At 45.6% G+C, this 17,575-nt stretch overlaps 1 protein-coding gene across 6 annotated transcripts in view; it reads left to right on the top strand.

The window, feature by feature from the left end:
* The window catches only part of BRPF3 (bromodomain and PHD finger containing 3), a 331,101-nt gene that overhangs the window by 263,692 nt on the left and 49,834 nt on the right, over positions 1-17,575 (top strand). For 5 of the 6 annotated variants that reach the window (XM_088445751.1, XM_088445752.1, XM_088445755.1 and 2 more), the window contains 4 exons: positions 6,347-6,440; positions 7,194-7,273; positions 7,363-7,460; positions 8,087-8,244. In XM_088445751.1, the coding sequence (XP_088301877.1) occupies positions 6,347-6,440; positions 7,194-7,273; positions 7,363-7,460; positions 8,087-8,244 (430 nt within the window). The remainder of the gene's footprint in view (positions 1-6,346; positions 6,441-7,193; positions 7,274-7,362; positions 7,461-8,086; positions 8,245-17,575) is intronic. The other variant, XM_088445753.1, reaches the window with a different exon arrangement.

The following is a 17,575-nucleotide window of genomic DNA, read 5'->3' as shown; positions in this document are numbered from 1 at the left end:
AGCTGAATCGTCTGGTAGTTGAGGGGGGGGAAATGAGTTTAATAAATTAGCAAAGACATCATTGGGAGGAATAGTGGCAGGGTCATCAGAATAAAGAGTGGTATAGAAATCTTTCATTATGTCAGTGATCTGGCCACTAGATTTAGTCAATGAGCCGTCAGCAGTATCCAACGGATGGACTACCATCGGCAATTGAGTACCTCGTAGCAAATTGGTCAAGATTTTGCCTCTCTTGTTACCAAATTTGTGAAATTTAAAGTTAATAGAGAAAAGATTTTGTTCACCTTGAGCCTTAAGATATTCATCAAAATGAACTTTAGCAGTGAGGTAAGCTAGTTTAGTTGAGGGTGCTGGGTTCGATTTAAACATTTGGAAAGCATTTATTAGTTTAATTTGAAGGTCAAGATATGCATTAGTTACTTTTTTATTTTCTGCAGAAACGCATGAAATTATAACTGCTTTACCTGCTTGCCAAAATAACGAGGGGTTAGATTCTGCATGAGATAAATTAGTATGCATATAATCCATCCAAGCTCCCTTCCAATTTGTTTTGAAACTAAATAGATTTGGATAAGTGAATAGGAAATCTCCAAAGGCGAAAGGGGCCTTTGTCTAAATCTGTCTGTAATGTCATCCAAACAAGTGCATGGTCAGATGGAGCGATAGGTTCTATTTTTGAATCTAATACTTTTGGGAATGACAAAAAATAAAACATTATCTATCCGTGATAAAGTTTAGTGAGCTGATGATAAACAGGTAAAATTATTATCTGTAGGATGAGTAGTCCTCCAGACATCTATAAATTGTAATCTAGTAGCTAATGTGGGGACTCCTAGCTTAGGCAGTGAGGAAGTGCGAGGTATGCTATTGGAGCGATCTAGATTATATGAGGAAACAAGGTTAAAGTCTCCACAGACTATTAGTGGATCCGAACAATGTATCAATAACTTAGTCAATAAATGTTTGAAAAAGGAATTTTTTTTATAATTATTGGGTGCATACACATTACAAAGTATGAATTTAGAATTGCTAAGAAGTACTTCAACAGATTTCACTGATATAGATCAAGAGCGTCTGGACAATATGGCAACCCCACGGGATTTGGAATTATAAGGAGCAGCTGCAACTAAAGACCAATTAAGCATATGTAACTTATTAGTTTCCAAGGCTGTCAAATGCATTTCCTGGAGGAACAACAGATCATATGTTGTTTAGATAAACACATAAGCAATTTATGTCTTTTGATGGCTGAAATAATTCCCTCTACATTCCATGTACCTATTTTTAAAGCCATTACGTCTTAAAATAAATAAAAGAAGTGTAGTGTGTTTTATTCCTGTGTTATTCATGAGGAGGCCAATGTAGTGTGTTTTATTCCTGTGTTATTCATGAGGAGGCCAATGTAGTGTGTTTTACTCCTGTGGAGACCAATGTAGTGTGCTTTTTTCCTGTGGAGGCCAATACGTGTGTATATTTTTATGTGGGAGCCAATGTTTTGGTTTTTTATTGGTCACACACACGGCATAGCCGGATAGTGTGCCTTAGCAATTTTAAAATCTTGTGTAGTGTCCCTAGAGTTGAAAAGGTTGAAAATCACTGTTCTAGAAGATAATAGCTAGAATCTGATAGGTTGCTATGGGCAACATCTCTTCTAAAACTCACTTCTAAAACTCTCACTTTAGTAAATTTAGCCCAAGGGGTTGACACAATAATCAATACATTGAATTATTGAAACATATAGCATTTCAAATAAGCTTAACTAAAAATTATATGACTTACTGAGCATAAAAGAGAAATTTGTATTTAAAAAGGCACAATAGAGCCTCACGTTATAACTCTTTATATCTAACCGTTAAGGGTGAGAAACAAATCATTAAACGAACTATAAGAAAAACTGAGCATATTGTCGCAATCATATTAATAGTGGGTCTGATATTTTTAGAAAGGCTGTGAATACTTATGTACGTGTGATTTCTTAGGTTTTTTTTAAATTCGATTTGCAAAAATCTCAAAAAAACTTTTTACACGTTGTCATTATGAGGTATTGTGTGTAGAATTTTGAGGACAAAAATTAATTTATTCCATTTTGGAATAAGGCTGTAACCTAACAAAATGTGAAAAAAGTGAAGCGCTGTGAATACTTTCTGGATGCACTGTACAAGTATATTTATATACTTAACCACTGTAGATGTAGGAAAGTATATTTATATACTTAACCACTGTAGATGTAGGAACAGGAAGAATATAGTGTCTCCAAAATCAAACAAAGAAAGGTCAAGTGAAGGAGACAGATGAAGTCCGGGAGTGAACCAAATAGTAGCCAGCAAAGAAACATCTTGGAAGGAAGCTTCTTTCTCTTCACATATGAAAGCTTCAGCGTCAGCTATGTTGGCAAAGTCCTTTAAGGAGGTCCCATCAAAGAGTCTGAATCTAGCCGGATAAATGAGTGCAAATTTACACTTATCTGAAATTAATTGAGTGCAAACTGGTGAGAATGCTTTGCGGGCTCTGGATAGTTCAACAGAATAATCCTGAGAGATAGATAAATTTGGAACCTTCCCATTGTAACGACTTTTTACTTCTAGAAGCTGCTCAGAATGCTTGTTTATGCAAATAGTTGAGGCAACAAAAGAGGCCAACTCTAGGACGAGCCACTTGTGTGCAGGGAGATTGTCCAATTCTATGAACTCTTTCTATTACAAGATCTCGGCATTCTGATTAAATTTCAAGCAGTGAAGGCAAAGTATTACGAACAAAAAGGGCCAAAGAAGGACCTTCCATTGTTTCTGGAAGGCCCACCAATCTAACATTGTTCCTACGGGATCAATTCTCGAGGTCATTGAGTTTGTTCCATAATTGGTAATTGTCCTGTTCCAACTTGTGAACAGGGAAACATCTTAGAAAACTTTGCCTACTCTTTGTTCAGCTTCTGAAACTCTGAATAAGATGTTGTAACTTAGAAGTTATGTCAGATATGGCTTCAGATAGAAGGAGGGCCATAGTTGATTTGATGCATCATTGTAAGTAACAAAGGAGTCATGAGGAACTGCTACTTTTGTAGTAGCAGGAGTTAAAGCTTCTGTATAAAGGACCATGTTAGGATCAGCCCTGCGCTTCTCCTGCCCTTGTGATTGTGGCTTCAATGTGGCAGAGGGAGAGAGGAATTTTTCCATGTAAAATTCGATGAAAGTAGTAAGTGCAATGCCATACAATTACGGCTTACTGTAGATTGTGTAACACCCCAAAAATAAAAGGTTACATGTGAAGGTTAGCAGTGAGGCTCCATACAAAAATCCAAATTACATTTAGATAGTATCCAAAGTCTCTATGGTGAAATACAATACCACGTGTTGAGAATAAATAAAGATAACATAGGTGACAAATATTCCAGATCTCAAATAATACTCTATGACGTTTTATGACCTGTCCCGCATAGTCAATAGACAAAGATATTACGAGGAGATCACCAGCAAATTACAGTTGTAATATAATACATTCTCAATCCACTGGTATTATGGGGGGGAAGGTAAAGGCAAGTTGTCAATGTGTGTGGCGGCAGCTGATTGCATGAGCAAACAAAATCCTCAGGTAAATTTATGAAAATAGGGAGATCTTGCTTCCAAATCTTTAATTAGAATATGCGGAAAGCAGTAATCTTCATCAAACACCTGAGGTCATTGTTGTAGATCCTTGTGCTGAGAGACAATAAATGCCTAATAATAGAGCCAATCCAGTAAAAACAAATTGTTCAGTAAATGAAATAAAAGGCTGGTATTATTGACAGGTATATAGAAGCATATATAGCTCTGTACTGGATTGTTGGTGAAGGCAGACTAAAATGGCATGTCTCTCCTGTCTGCACACTACCAAGAATTGCAGATAACACTGAGACCTCTCAGCATCTGTCTACACCCTTCAAATAATAAATAAGTATCCGGGAGCCCTTCAGCGCGTGTCTGGCATCTGCTCGGCAAAAGAAGAATGCGCGCCACTTATGATAAAAAGGATGCGGCAGCTGACGCTGGTGTCCGGACCGAAAGTGCCGGAGGAACGCAGCAAGCGAGGTCGCGGGTACCTGCCCCTCCAGAACATCCACAGCCGGTACCACACGGGACAGGGAGGCACGAAGGATGAAAATCACCCAGGAAGGATGTTAGCAAGGATAATCTTTCATGAAAAGCAGGAGCTCTGGATTTAGCATCCTGCTCAGTCATCTGCTAAGCCACGCCCCCCCATAGGCTTTTCTTACCATTTGGGTATCTAATTTTTACACCTCATAGAGATGATTTGTTTTCCTCTACATGTTTGTGTGCAGATAGCAGGTTTTATATATTGTTGGCCTCAATGACCAATTAATATTAGTAATTAATCTTAACCACTTTTGCTGGCTCTTTTTTACATGAAAGGTCCTGTGGCCATATGCAAGCAGTCACATAAGGTAGAGGTTTTTTCATGGTAAGAACAAAAATATACTGTGTAGGGGTGCTGTAGTTCTCTAGGGGGCGGGTTTGTGAAGCTGTATAAGATCATGGGAAGAAAAGAGGCATCAGTTATTTTCATTTTATATGAAAATAATATAACATTTGATAATAATTTAATAACATTTGCTATTAAAAGTGTTAATCCATGTTTAGCTTAAAGTATGATACACAAATTCCGCTATATGTTTTCCTTTTATGTATGTTGGTTTTGGATGAAATCAGATGTTGGTATTATTTTTTTATATGGTGCCATTAGCGGTCCGCAATGCTCTAAAGTACATTCACAGAAAAGGTATGAACAAAACAAGAAGATAAAAAAGTGACTTACAGTGCAAAAAATTGCAGAATGTGGACAAGATTTATAAACATTGCTACATAAGCGGTCATAAGACCCAAATAAGCAGTGGGATGACCGAACCAAAGGTTTGGTGTAATTGTTGGCAGTAGGGAAATGATGGTTTAAGTGATGAAAGTAAAATCACAAGAGGGAAGAGTGCCCTGCTCGTAAGAGATTGCAGTCTAAAGGGGAGTGGTAGACAGAGGTTACGCAGAGGGAAGAGACAGGGTACAAGGACCATGGAGCAGTGGGTTAGAACAAGAACTGGAAGGCTATTATAAAGAAGTGGGTCTTTAGAGCCGTTTGAAATTTTGTAGAGAGGTGAAAAGTCTGATGGTCAGAGGTAGGGAGCAGCACAGGCAAAATCTTGGAGACGGGAGTGGGAGGAAGTAATCAGTTGAGAGTAAAGGTAGCATTAATTTGTGGAGCGAAGGGAACGAGCAGGGTTGTAAAAAGCGATGAGGTCAGAGATGTAAATAGGACAGATTTGATTGAGGGCTTTGTAAGTTAGTGTGAGAAGTTTGCATTGGCTCCCCCACCCCTTCAGAATCCAATTCAAACTTCTTGTAGGAGCAGGAATGTACATTTGTAAAGGAAGGTGAGCCGGTCAGAAGCACTGAGGACAGATAGAAGTGGAGAGAGGTGGAAAACAGGTAGACCAGATGAGAGGAGGTTGTAGTAGTCCAGTCTATAGATGACCAGTGAGAGATAAGAGATGGTGGTGCTGCCAATACTTAATGAAATTGAGGGAGGTGAGGTTGTTCGGGGGGTGAGAAGATTATCAGCCCAGTCTTAGACATGTTAAGTTTAAGAAAGTGCTGAGACATTCAGGAGGAAATAAGAAAGACAGCTGGAGATTTAAGTGAGGAGAGAGGGGGAAAAGGGTCACAAGATGATAAGACCGGATTAGAGCTTGATTTCATCTCCAGATACTGGAGTGAAGAAAATTAGAGGGCCTGATTCAGAGGTGGACACTAATGCCACTACTGCTGTGAATTTGTGCGCAGCGACTTTGTGAAACTATGCAAATGTTGCAGCCACTTTGATTTGTATTAAGACGTCAACCGGCAGCTTTGCAAATTCAAGCAACTGCATATAAAGGCGCAGTATCGGTTACAGATCAGTCAGTAATCGGCCTTCTGAGTAACCATATTGTTATGCAGCATGGCCTAAGGATTATATTATCTGCATACAGGGTCACAGTCTGCGACAAGCCTGCGTTCGGGCTGCCACTCCCCGTTACTTCCCCCAAACACTTTCTGACTGTCAATCACACTGCGGCTACATCCTTGCTGTGACCCACTGATGGTGATGAAATTTGACACATGCACAGTGGAACGAATGTGCAAATTACCAATAATCGCTCAACTGCTTATACATCAGCATTACATCCATCACTGAATCAGGTCCAGCGTTTGTAAAATGGATGGGTAAGATGGGGAGAGGCAGGCTGGGAAAGCAGAGGATGGTGGGATGTAATGTCCTGATTTGTGTTTGTTTTTTTTATTATTTTTACTCTTTGCCACAGAAATTGTCAATGGATTTGGAACACATACAGCAAGTGGCTCAGATTCTGACAGCAACTCTGAACTTGCTGGGGAACCAAATTTATATTCTTCTGGGTAGGTAATGCCTGTCTGTTTGTCTTTTTGCAGTAGATCGTGCAGTTTAAGATGGTCACACACTGCTTTATGAAATGCAATATTGTATGGCTGGCATGACTGTTAGTGTAGCTCCATAACAAGTTTGAAGATCCAATGAAAATCGGTTGTTTTATCTTATATGTTGGTAAAAGCAAGTGGAAGATGACTGCTATTGGCTGATTCTGAGCTGAGAGCATTTCTTTGAAGAGCAATTAACTTTGAACCTGGGTAAAACCATGTTGCACTGCATCACTGCGCATGCGTAAACTAGCTATTGCGATCGGGACTGCGATCACAGTGACTACACAGACCCATCTCAGGGTGATTGACTGGAAGTGCCGTTTGTGGGTGGTGACGGGATGGTTGGGTGAACGCAGGCGTGCCAGTGTGTTTAAACGCTGTTGCAGGGGAGTATATAAATTATCCAGTACAGTGGCCTATGCAGTCTGGGGTCCCATAGCGAGCTTGGTTGTAAGCAATTTCTGAGTAAGGTCAGGGCTTCTGCAATCATGCTTGAGGCTGCGATTGTAGTCGATTGTACCAATGGTTTTGCAGTCTTCCTAAACATTACAGATGTGTGGTGAGTAAAGTGGGCGTCTCTTAATGTTATGCTGCGAGGGCTTTGCGATCGCAATGGATTAACATACTATCACAGTTGAAATGCGTGCGTAATCGCTATTGCATTCGCAGTTGCGTATGGTAGTGAATGTGGCCCTGTGTTTGTTATTTTAGAAACCTGGCACCATTAGGAAAACCAGCCCTCTCGAACATCTGTCTACTTGAAACCATAAATGATGATTTTGCTTATCGGGGTAAGTAGACTCTCATTCCTTATTGAGCAGTTTGTTGGTTTTTTTCTAGTTTAACCCAGTACTTTTCTCTAAACATATGCCTGTTTCAGCAGAAAGTCTCCTAATGTCATGTGACCGTTCCACAGAACTGAAGCCTCTTCAGTTAGTCTGGGCTAAATGTCGTGGATACCCTTCCTATCCTGCATTGGTAAGATATTCATCTGTTATGGAAATTGTAATTTGCTGTAAGAAAATGTGGACCTGGTTCACTACCATACACAACTGCGAATATGCACGCAATCTGCCGATTGTTACGTTATACGCATGCATATGCACCGCAGTGTGCGAGCTAGCTAATGCGACCAGGACTGCGATCGCAGAGGCTACACAGACCCATCGCAGAGTGATTGACAGAAAGTGCCATTTGTGGGTGGTTATGGGGGGGGGTTGGGGAAATGCATGCGTGCCAGTGCGTTCGCACGCCATTGCAGGGGCATACATAAAATTATCCACTACGATGGCCTACGCAGCCTGAGGCCATATATACCGTGCTTGGTTGTTAGAAATTTCAGAATAAAGTCAGGCATTGTGCAAGTGTGCGTGAGGCTGCGATTGTACCGATGGTTTTGCAGTCTTGCTAAACAATACGCATGTGTGCTGGGTATAGTGGGCGTCCCTGTGCAGTGCTGCAAGGGCATTGCGATCACAGTGTATTAGCAATGGATTAGCATACTATCGCAGTTGAACTGCGTGCGTAATCGCTATTGCTTATGCAGTTGCGCACACTAGTGAATCAGGCCCTGTGTCTGAAGTTTTAAATTTAATTTCTTTTAGATTATTGATCCTAATATGCCTAGGGAGGGGTTACTGCACAATGGCATACCAATTCCTGTACCAACCCTGGAAGTGCTTAAGTTGGGAGAACAGCAATACCGTGAAAATGATGGGAAGAAACTTTTCCTTGTTCTATTTTTTGACAATAAAAGAACCTGGTAAGAAGCTTAAACTTTTATTTAACATTATAACCTAAATCCTGTCAGAAAAAAATTGATATGTACAATATGTTGATGCTATACAAAAACAAAAATTGTACTCTACAGTAAAATTTGTATATACAGTAGTGATGAAAGAAATGTGTGAATTCCTCAGTTTAAGGCATTTTTGTCTTATCTAAGCCCTTTGCTAAATCATTTTACTTGGACACTGGTGAAACGTGGATCAGCTTTACTTTATCATAATATTGTAATTTTGAAGGAAATGTACTATTTTGTTCATTTTAATAATAATCATAACAATTACAGGTTGAGTCTCCCATATTCAAATATTCCAAAATACGGAATATTTTTAGCATGACTGAGATAGTGAAACCTTTGATTTTTGATGGTTCAATGTACACAAACTTTGCTTAAGGCACAAAATTATTAAAAATAAAGTATAAAATGACCTATAGGCTGTGTGTAAAAGGTGTATATGACATATAAATGAATTTCATGTATCTACACAAACTTTGTTTGTGCCACAAAATTATGGAAAATATTGAATAAAATTACCTTCAGGCTGTGTGTATAAGGTGTATATGAATCATAAATGCATTCTGTGTTTAGATTTGTGCCCTATTCCTAAGAAATTTTAATATGGTATGCAAATATTCCAAAATACGGAATATTCCGATATCCAAAATACCCCTCGTCCCAAGCATTTTGGATATGGGAGACTCAACCTGTAATTATATAAACTTAAGTTCATTGTTACTAAAATATTAAGTAATAAAATTAATAATCCACTTCTAAAGTTACAGTATACCCATACGATCTACCTATTCAAATATTGCAACAACAATTCTATTAATTTCTAGAAAGTTTGCACACAAGATGTAATTTAATTTAACATAAAGTGTGTATACATGGTATTTAAACATGATATATCACATCATAAAATATGTGAGCCACAACTCACATTGTCTCTATTGTGATCACCAATGAGCTGGCAGTCTCGCAGGGGCATTGAGAGCCATGCTGGACCCAGGGGAAGGGGGTGTGGCCACACCCCCTCAGGTTTTAAAAAAAATGTAGGCAGCGCTGTGCGCTGGGGAGTGGGGTGCTGTGGGCCCCTCAACCCGGTGAAAAGTCGGGGGAGGCATGACCAGTGTGATCGCTCCCCCCCACAGGCATAGGAGACTACTTGAGCAAGCAATCTCCCACTGCATCCCAGCACACAGAGAGGGAGGGGGGGCAAGACCCGGTCTGGGTATTTAGTACCTGCTCCCACTCTCTCTGCGCCTCTGAGTCACGTAGGGCACCTGCAGAGCAGTATCTATGTGTACCAGAGAATGCCGGACCTGCAATATATATATTACAGAGTCCCCGGTTTAGGGGTTTGTCTGTTAGTTTGGGTTAATCTCTTGAACCACTGGACGGATTTTGATGGGGTTTTCACTATTCTATACAGCATTGGTCGAGGAACCATTCATCTGTGAGAAAAGGGAGCCGAGCAGTGACTATTTTTGTGAAGCAAGTCACAGAAAAAAATCTTGCACCAAGCTGCTGTATAGGAAATAGCAAGAGAGCATCTGAATCTGAGGCTTGAAATGAAGCTGTGTGTGTGTACGACTCACTGCTGCTGCAGGGCCGAGGGCTGGGCTGAGTGACTCTCTAAGACAGTGAGAGCCAATTTGAAATTGCAATGTGCCCTGTTGCTTTGCAGCAGCCTAAAGGGTGAGGGAGTCGGGGACTGAGCAGGGTCACGTCTGAGGCAGGCAGATTGAGAGACAGCCTCCAACGAACCCATGTAGATACCCTGATGCAGACACAGTAGCCAGGAAGGAGCATGGGGAGGCATGGCTATCAGGAATTAAAATAAACAAACAACCATCAGAACACCATGAAATGATTTTCATTCGATGGTGGCAAACATTGGACCACCATCATCCATTGGTAAAAACAATGCCATTGGAACAAAAATATTGATGGTTAGTACACTTCCTTCACAGTGAAGTGCTCCCTCTGCAGAATTATGTTCCCACTGTTCTCGGATGGACACCATGGCGAGGAAGCTTAACAGGAAGCCTAGAAAATACAGGGTACATTGTGCTAAGAGGACATTGCTCATCACCATTTTCGGCAGCTGGGGAGGGGTGCGCATGGAGGCTGCAGATATATGCACAGGAACATGATACTGTTTGTGCTTACGGTCACTGCAATACAAATTTCTCAGGAGTAAGAAGCAGGAAGCTGTTGTGAGATGCAGGGGGCTGTGGTAAGATATAGGGGATTGTGGTGACATGAGGTAGGTTGTTATAAGATGCAGGGGGCTGTTGCAAAATAAAATTGCTCCTGTGCAAAGCTGGGGTGAGTCGGTAGTATGTGTGTATATAAATAAATATATATATGGGAGTAAGTATGCAAGGAAAATCCCCACCACCACCAAACTAAGGGCTTGATTCTGATTTGTACATTATTGCACAGCTGCAGGGAAGCGGCTGTGCAACACCATACAAGTAAAATGCAGGTTGCAGCAGGAGGTGTCTGTAGGAAATAGACACCTTCTACATCCATCTGTGATCCAATTACAGTATCTGTAGACACTGCTTTGGATCACCAACTATCACGATGGTAACTGCCCTTGGCCAGTCTGCATAAAATTTAGGTTACTCTGCCTGGCCGTCGGAACCCCTCTGCCAGGTCCGAGTCTGTGTCCACCAACACAGATCTTGGACTCAGCACACCTACAAAATGGTGGCAACATGCCTCCATTTTATAGAACAGCCCTGGTGGCTGCCTCCACACCCTACATATAGGGTCTGTTTCAGCAAGGATCGCATCTGCGATTACGCATGCAATTGGCCGATTGTTGCGTTCTGCGCATGCGTATACATCGCAGAGAGCATGCTGCGCGAACTAGCCACTGCAATCGAGATTGCAGTGACTACACAGACCCATTGCAGAGTGATTGACAGGAAGTATCTTTTGGGGGTGGTGACGGGATTGGGCGAAATGCAGCCGTGCCAGTGCGTTTGCACGCTGTTGCAGGGGTGCGCATAAATTAGGCGATGTCATACGCAGCTTGAGTGCTAGTGCGTGTGGTGAGGTTAGCAATTCCTGAGTAAGGTCAGAGCTTAAGCAAGTGTGCATGAGGCTGCGATGGTACTCGATGTTACAAATGGTTTCGTAGTCTTGCTGAACTGATTGTAATCTGGTCAGAAATATTGCCAGTCTTGAGGGTGGATTTTGCACGGACTAATTGCGGCCACGAGGCTTACGGAGGTGGTACAGGTTTTTTGGGCTTTGGGAGGCAGCCTTGGGGGCTGGCGAGCTTTGGGTCATTGTGGCCAGATTCCTGGAGGTGAGATGCAGCCTGTGGGCTGTAGGAGCAGCCTTGAGGGCTGGTTGTGGCCTTTATAGTCGTGGCCAAGGGACTGGTGATGTGAAGCAGCCTTTAGGCTGTTAGAGCCGACATACGGAGTTCCAAGCTCCCCATGAGCGGGTAGAGCTAATACATCGTGAATACCTTGCACCTGGACGTCCAACTTCTATGCTGGCTATCTGGGCTCAACATTAACATTCTAAAATCTGCTATATGAGGGGGACTATCCACCTGGAAGAAATACCCTCACTTTGGTGGCAAGAATAAATTAAAACTGACAAATTATTATTACTGGACGTAATACACCATTCAGACAATAGTCTATTGGGATTTAGACATGCAGGTCAATATGCTGCAGCTTAGATGAGTACTATTCAAATGGGATACATTGTATACTATTTACGATATATGTGTTTCTTAATAAGATTGTTATTTTATTCTGCTTTTTAGTAAATAAATAATCCTTTTTTCTACTTCAGGGTCCTTAGGGTATCCACAGGATACCTTGGGGTATAGGTGATGACGTCAGGCATTGGGCACCATAGAGTTAAGTTTTCAGCCTCCCAGGATGCACTAGGGTCCCCCTCCTATACCCCGCCCCCGAGCAAAGGCATCTCAGTTTCGTGTGGTGCCCGGCCGGAGTCGGATGCACCTGCTAGAGGGGGGCTTAGAAGAGCCCTTGAAGTTTTCTTCTTGGCAGCTGTGGCTGCACATCTGGAAGTACAGCATGGACTGTCAGTACTGACGTCCATTCTGTCTTCCCTACACCCCTGCCGGTACCAGAACACCAGTACCGATCCGGGGATGCTGGTAAGCATCTGGGGTCACAGCTAGCGGTGACCCCAGATGTTCTGGGCCATGGCCGGATTTAAAGGGGATTACAGGTAAGCAGCATGGGTCCTGCGGTGGGACCCTGCTGAACATGGCCCTAAGTTCCCAGGCAGGGGGCTCCCTGGAAACTGGCTGCAGCGTGGAGCCAGGTATTAACCTGCGCTTCCACTACCCCCCTGGGACAGTGGACCGCGGCAGAGTGGTAGCGCTGCGGCGTCCCAGGGGTTAAATGCATGCCAGGGGAGCGCGCCTTCCCTGTCTCACAGCCGGCGCCTCCCCCGCTGCACACAGCCCTCTCTGCACACACCGACTGGCCCTGTGGCAGCGCTCCTCCCCCAGGCCAGCCTCCTCGGTGGCCATCTTCAGAACGCATGGTGAACGCTGCTGGAAGCCTATGATCGGAGCCATCGTGGTCTGGGTCCCCCCGCATACCTCTCCTCCGCTGTGGTCAGGTCTGTGTATGCAGCGCTGTGTCCTACCAGACTCTGTGTCTGTGTAGTTGAGTATCAGCGCTGATAGTGCAGGAATTCTTTTTTCTGTGCATTGTATGTGACTGTGCTAGCGCTGCTGCCTGTACTTTTACTTTGTTACTGTCAGCCTTATCACTGTCCCTGTTCTTTCTGCTAAAGCCCTTGCGGTGCGGTGCTGCAGGGTGGTCTCTCGCAATACTAAAAGTATTGGTGAGAGAGGTCACATACTTTCCACCATCATGTCTGAGAGTGACTTTCCTCTCCAGCTTCAGTGTACTACGTGGGGGAGGGTAACGCGGAGGGGCTATGCCGGCAGTGTTTTTTATTGGCGCGGCCAATTACGGTCACAGCACCGGTACAGGAGCCACCCTGGGCTTGTTTCGCTCAGGCGCTTACAACCTTGGTGGGCCAGTTAGCTCCGCAGCCCGCGTTCTCACAGATGGGATTGTCCCAGCACTCAGTGGTGTCGTCACCCATGCAGGGTTTCCCGAGGCAATTGATGGTACCCCGCAGTCTCCCTATTTCCCCCCTCCCTGTCTCTCAGGAGCCGGCGTGGGGTAATTCCCTGATTAGTTCTGTACAGCACTTGTCGGAGGTGTTACAAGGGGAGTCTGTGTTGCAGCCACATAAGCGGCCGGTGGCGTCTCTGTCTGCTCCTTATGAGGATGACGAAGTGACGTTTGATGATGGGGAGATTCTGGATCTTTCCGACCAGGAACCTCTCCGTACTAAGGAGGCGGACGCTAGGTCCAAGGTATATATTCCTGGACTTATTCGGGCAGTCCGCACAGCTTTGGTTATTGAGGACGAAGTTCCTCTGGTGTCTAAATCTAAATATGCCTTTTTTAAGGATGTTAAGGGTGATGCCACAGTGTTTCCTCTTTCAGGTCAGTTGGTGGACCATTTAGAGGAGGCGTGGAAACAGCCTGGCAAACGATACCAGCCGCAGAGGCGTTTGGCGGTGGCTTATCCGTTCGCGGATAATTATTTTTCTAAGTGGGATTCCCCTCCACAGGTGGATTCTCATGTGACACACCTCGTCCGTAGTGCCACATTACCCATGCCATCCATGTCCTTCCTTAAGGATGCTATGGACCGCAAGGTGGAGATCTGCCTAAAGTCTGTTTATTCCCTTGGGGGGGGGGGCAGCTAGGCCAGCTATGGCCATTTGCTTGGTTGCCAGAGCTATGGAGCGCTGGGCTGATACGTTGGAGGCGTCCTTCGATTCCGACTGTTCGGCTGAACAGACGGAGTTGATCGGCAATCTCCGGGATTCGGCCACTTATATCAACGAAGCGGCCTTGGATATTAGTACCCTGGCGTCTCGGATTTCTTCGGCAGCTGTAGCTGCTCGTCGCACCTTGTGGTTGCGATCTTGGAAGGCGGATGCTGATTCCAAAAAGGGCTTGGAAGCATTGCCTTTTAATGGAGAAGTTCTCTTTGGTCTGGACCTGGACAAAATTGTAGCCACGCTGGCGGCAGCCAAATCGGCATTTCTCCCGTCTGCTGCAGTTCCTTCCTGTTCAGGTACATCGTCCTTTCGGCCTTATAGGGCCCAGGGTAGGCCTAAAGCACAGTCCTTTCCCCGACAGGCTGGCCCCAAAAAATCGGCCAAGCCCCGGAAGCAGGTCTGGAGTACCAGACGTCCGGCCCCTAAGCCAGATGACAAGCCTGCGGCCTGACGATCCCGGCCTCCCTTTGGGGGATCCCAAGGTGGGAGGCCGCCTGCTGCAGTTCGCCCGGTGTTGGTCGGTCACCACGACAGACACTTGGGTTCTCGAGGTGGTCTCCCACGGGTATGCCCTCTCCTTCCAGCACAGACCCCTGTCTCGATTCTTCACCACTGGTCTACCATCAGACCGGAACAAAGCCACGGAGCTGCGGAAGGTCTTGCACACTATGCTCCAGGCTGGAGTTATAGTGCCTGTTCCATTCTCCCAGAAGGGCCAGGGTTTCTATTCCAATCTCTTTGTGGTGCAGAAACCCAATGGGTCGTTTCGTCCGATACTCAACCTCAAAGCTCTCAACAAGTCTTTGCGGGTACCGAAGTTTCGGATGGAGACCCTACGGTCCATCATTCTGGCGCTGGAACCTGGGGACTACATGGTTGTCATTAGACATACAGGATGCTTACCTGCATGTCCCTATTCTTTTACGCCATCAGCAGTTCCTCAGGTTTGCAATCCGCAGCGACCACTTTCAGTTCCGGGCGTTACCTTTTGGCCTGGCGACAGAACCACGTGTTTTCACCAAGGTGATGGCGGTCATGGCGGCTTCCCTGCGGCTGCAGGAAGTCCGCATGTTGCCGTACTTGGACGACCTTCTCTTAGTGGCAGGATCTCCGGAGCTCCTTCTACGCCACTTGGACCTGACCATTGCGGTACTGCAACGGCACGGCTGGTTAATAAACTGGCAGAAGTCCACCCTGATCCCATCTCAGCGGATTCTGCACCTCGGAGCCTTATTGGATTCCGGACAGCTAAGGATCTTTGTGACGGGGAAAAGATCTCTGCCTTGCAGTTGAGGGTGCGCAGTTGTCTACAGAGCCGCCGGGTGCCTCTGCACTTGGCGATGAGGTTACTGGGCTCCATGGTGTCGGTATTCGACATGGTGGAATATGCCCAGTTTCACTCCAGACCTCTGCAGCACCTGATCCTGTCCAAATGGAATGGACTGCCTCAGAGTCTAAAGTCCCAGACGATGGTGCTCACTCCGGAGGTTCGCCTGTCTCTAGCCTGGTGGTTGCAGATGACCCATCTCAACAAGGGTCGTCCGTTCTGGGTGGCAAATTGGGTCCTGTTAACAATGGACGCCAGTCTTCGGGGCTGGGGAGCAGTCTCGGGTCCACACTTGTTCCAGGGCAGGTGGACTCCGGCAGAAACAGAGCTTCCAATAAACATCTTGGAACTTCGAGCGGTTTTCAATGCTCTCCAGCAGGCACATCGGGTTCTCCAAGGCCACCCAGTCGGACAACGCTACCACCGTGGCCTACATAAATCGGCAAGGAGGAACCCGAAGTCGGGCGGCTCTCATAGAGGTGTCCCGGATCCTGATATGGGCGGAGCGCAATCTTCCGGCCATATCAGCAGTCTTCATCTCGGGAGTGCTAAACTGGGAGGCGGACTTTCTCAGTCGCCAGGACGTTCATCCGGGGGAATGGTCCCTGCACCCGGAAGTTTTTCAACTGCTGGTGGACAGGTGGGGTCTTCCAGAGATCGACCTCATGGCGTCCCGGCACTAGAACAAGTTGCCGGTGTACGGGTCTCGCACAAGAGACGAAAAGACGTCTCTGGTGGATGCTCTGTCCATCCAGTGGACGTTCCGGTTCGCTTATCTGTTTCCTCCGTTTTCCCTTCTTCCGCGGGTAATCCGGAAATTCAAACAGGGAGGAGGGACGCTCCTGTTGATAGCTCCCGCATGGCCCAGACGGCACTGGTTCTCAGACCTTCAGGATCTGTCCGTGGACAGTCCTCTGCGGTTACCGCTACGACCGGACCTTCTGTCACAGGGTCCTTGTCTTCACCCGGACCTGACTCGGCTGTCTTTGACGGCGTGGCTGTTGAGACGGCCATGTTGAGGTCCAGGGGGTTTTCCAGCTCTGTAGTGCGAACCATGCTAGGAGCTCGGAAACCGTCTTCTGCGAGAATATACCATCGCGTGTGGCATACGTTCTTCCAGTGGTGTCGACCGAGAAGTTATGCACCGCCGGAGTTTCGTCTGTATAGAGTGCTCGCCTTCCTACAAGCGGGACTAGACCATGGGCTTCGCCTTGCTTCTTTGAAGGTGCAGGTTTCTGCCCTGTCTGTCTGGTTTAATCGTAGGATTGCTACAATCCCTGATGTGCGCACCTTTATGCAAGGCATTCTGCGAATTCAGCCGCCATTTGTTCCACCTGTGGTGCCTTGGGACTTGGCTGTGGTCCTGAGGGCTCTCCAAGGACCGCCGTTTGAACCACTGGGCTCAGTGGACCTTAAATGGCTAACAGCTAAGACTGTTCTCCTTCTGGCCATAGCTTCGGCCAGACGTGTTTCTGATTGAGGGGCTCTCTCTTGTAGACCCCCTTTCTTGATTTTTCATGGGAACAGGGCAGTGCTACGCACTCGTCCTGAATTTCTTCCCAAGGTTGTTTCCCAGTTTCATGTTAACGAGGAAATAGTTGTACCGGCTTTTAATTCACCTGGCCTTTCAGTGGGTGAGGCCACTTTAGATGTTGTGCAGGCCTTAAGGACTTATGTTGATCGCACTTCTTCGTTTAGGAAGTCGGACGCCTTGTTTGTCCTCTATGGCTTCCGTAAAAAGGGTTGGCCTGCTTCAAAGCAAACTTTGGCAGCCTGGATCCGTATAGGCGATTTCAGAAGCATATCTTCATGAAGGCCTGCCGGTTCCTCCTTCTGTGAAGGCTCATTCCACTAGGTCTGTGGGTCCTTCGTGGGTAGCTCGGCGTGGTGCCTCTGCAGTCCAGATCTGCAAGGCGGCCATGTGGTCCTCTGTCCATACCTTTGTGAGGTATTACGCGTTTGACACCTTTGCCTCTCAGGATGCTTCCTTCGGGCGGCGGATTCTCCTTTCTGCACAGGAGCGTCCCCTCCCTTAAAGGATACTGCTTTGGGACATCCCAAAGGTATCCTGTGGATACCCTATGGACCCTGAAGTAGAAAAT

Source organism: Taudactylus pleione, unplaced genomic scaffold, assembly GCF_031769625.1.
Source record: "Taudactylus pleione unplaced genomic scaffold, aTauple2 ptg000387l, whole genome shotgun sequence".
Classification (NCBI taxonomy): Eukaryota; Metazoa; Chordata; class Amphibia; order Anura; family Myobatrachidae; genus Taudactylus; species Taudactylus pleione.
The sequence above is the reverse complement of the archived record's forward strand: the minus strand, read 5'-3'. Positions and strand labels throughout refer to the sequence as shown.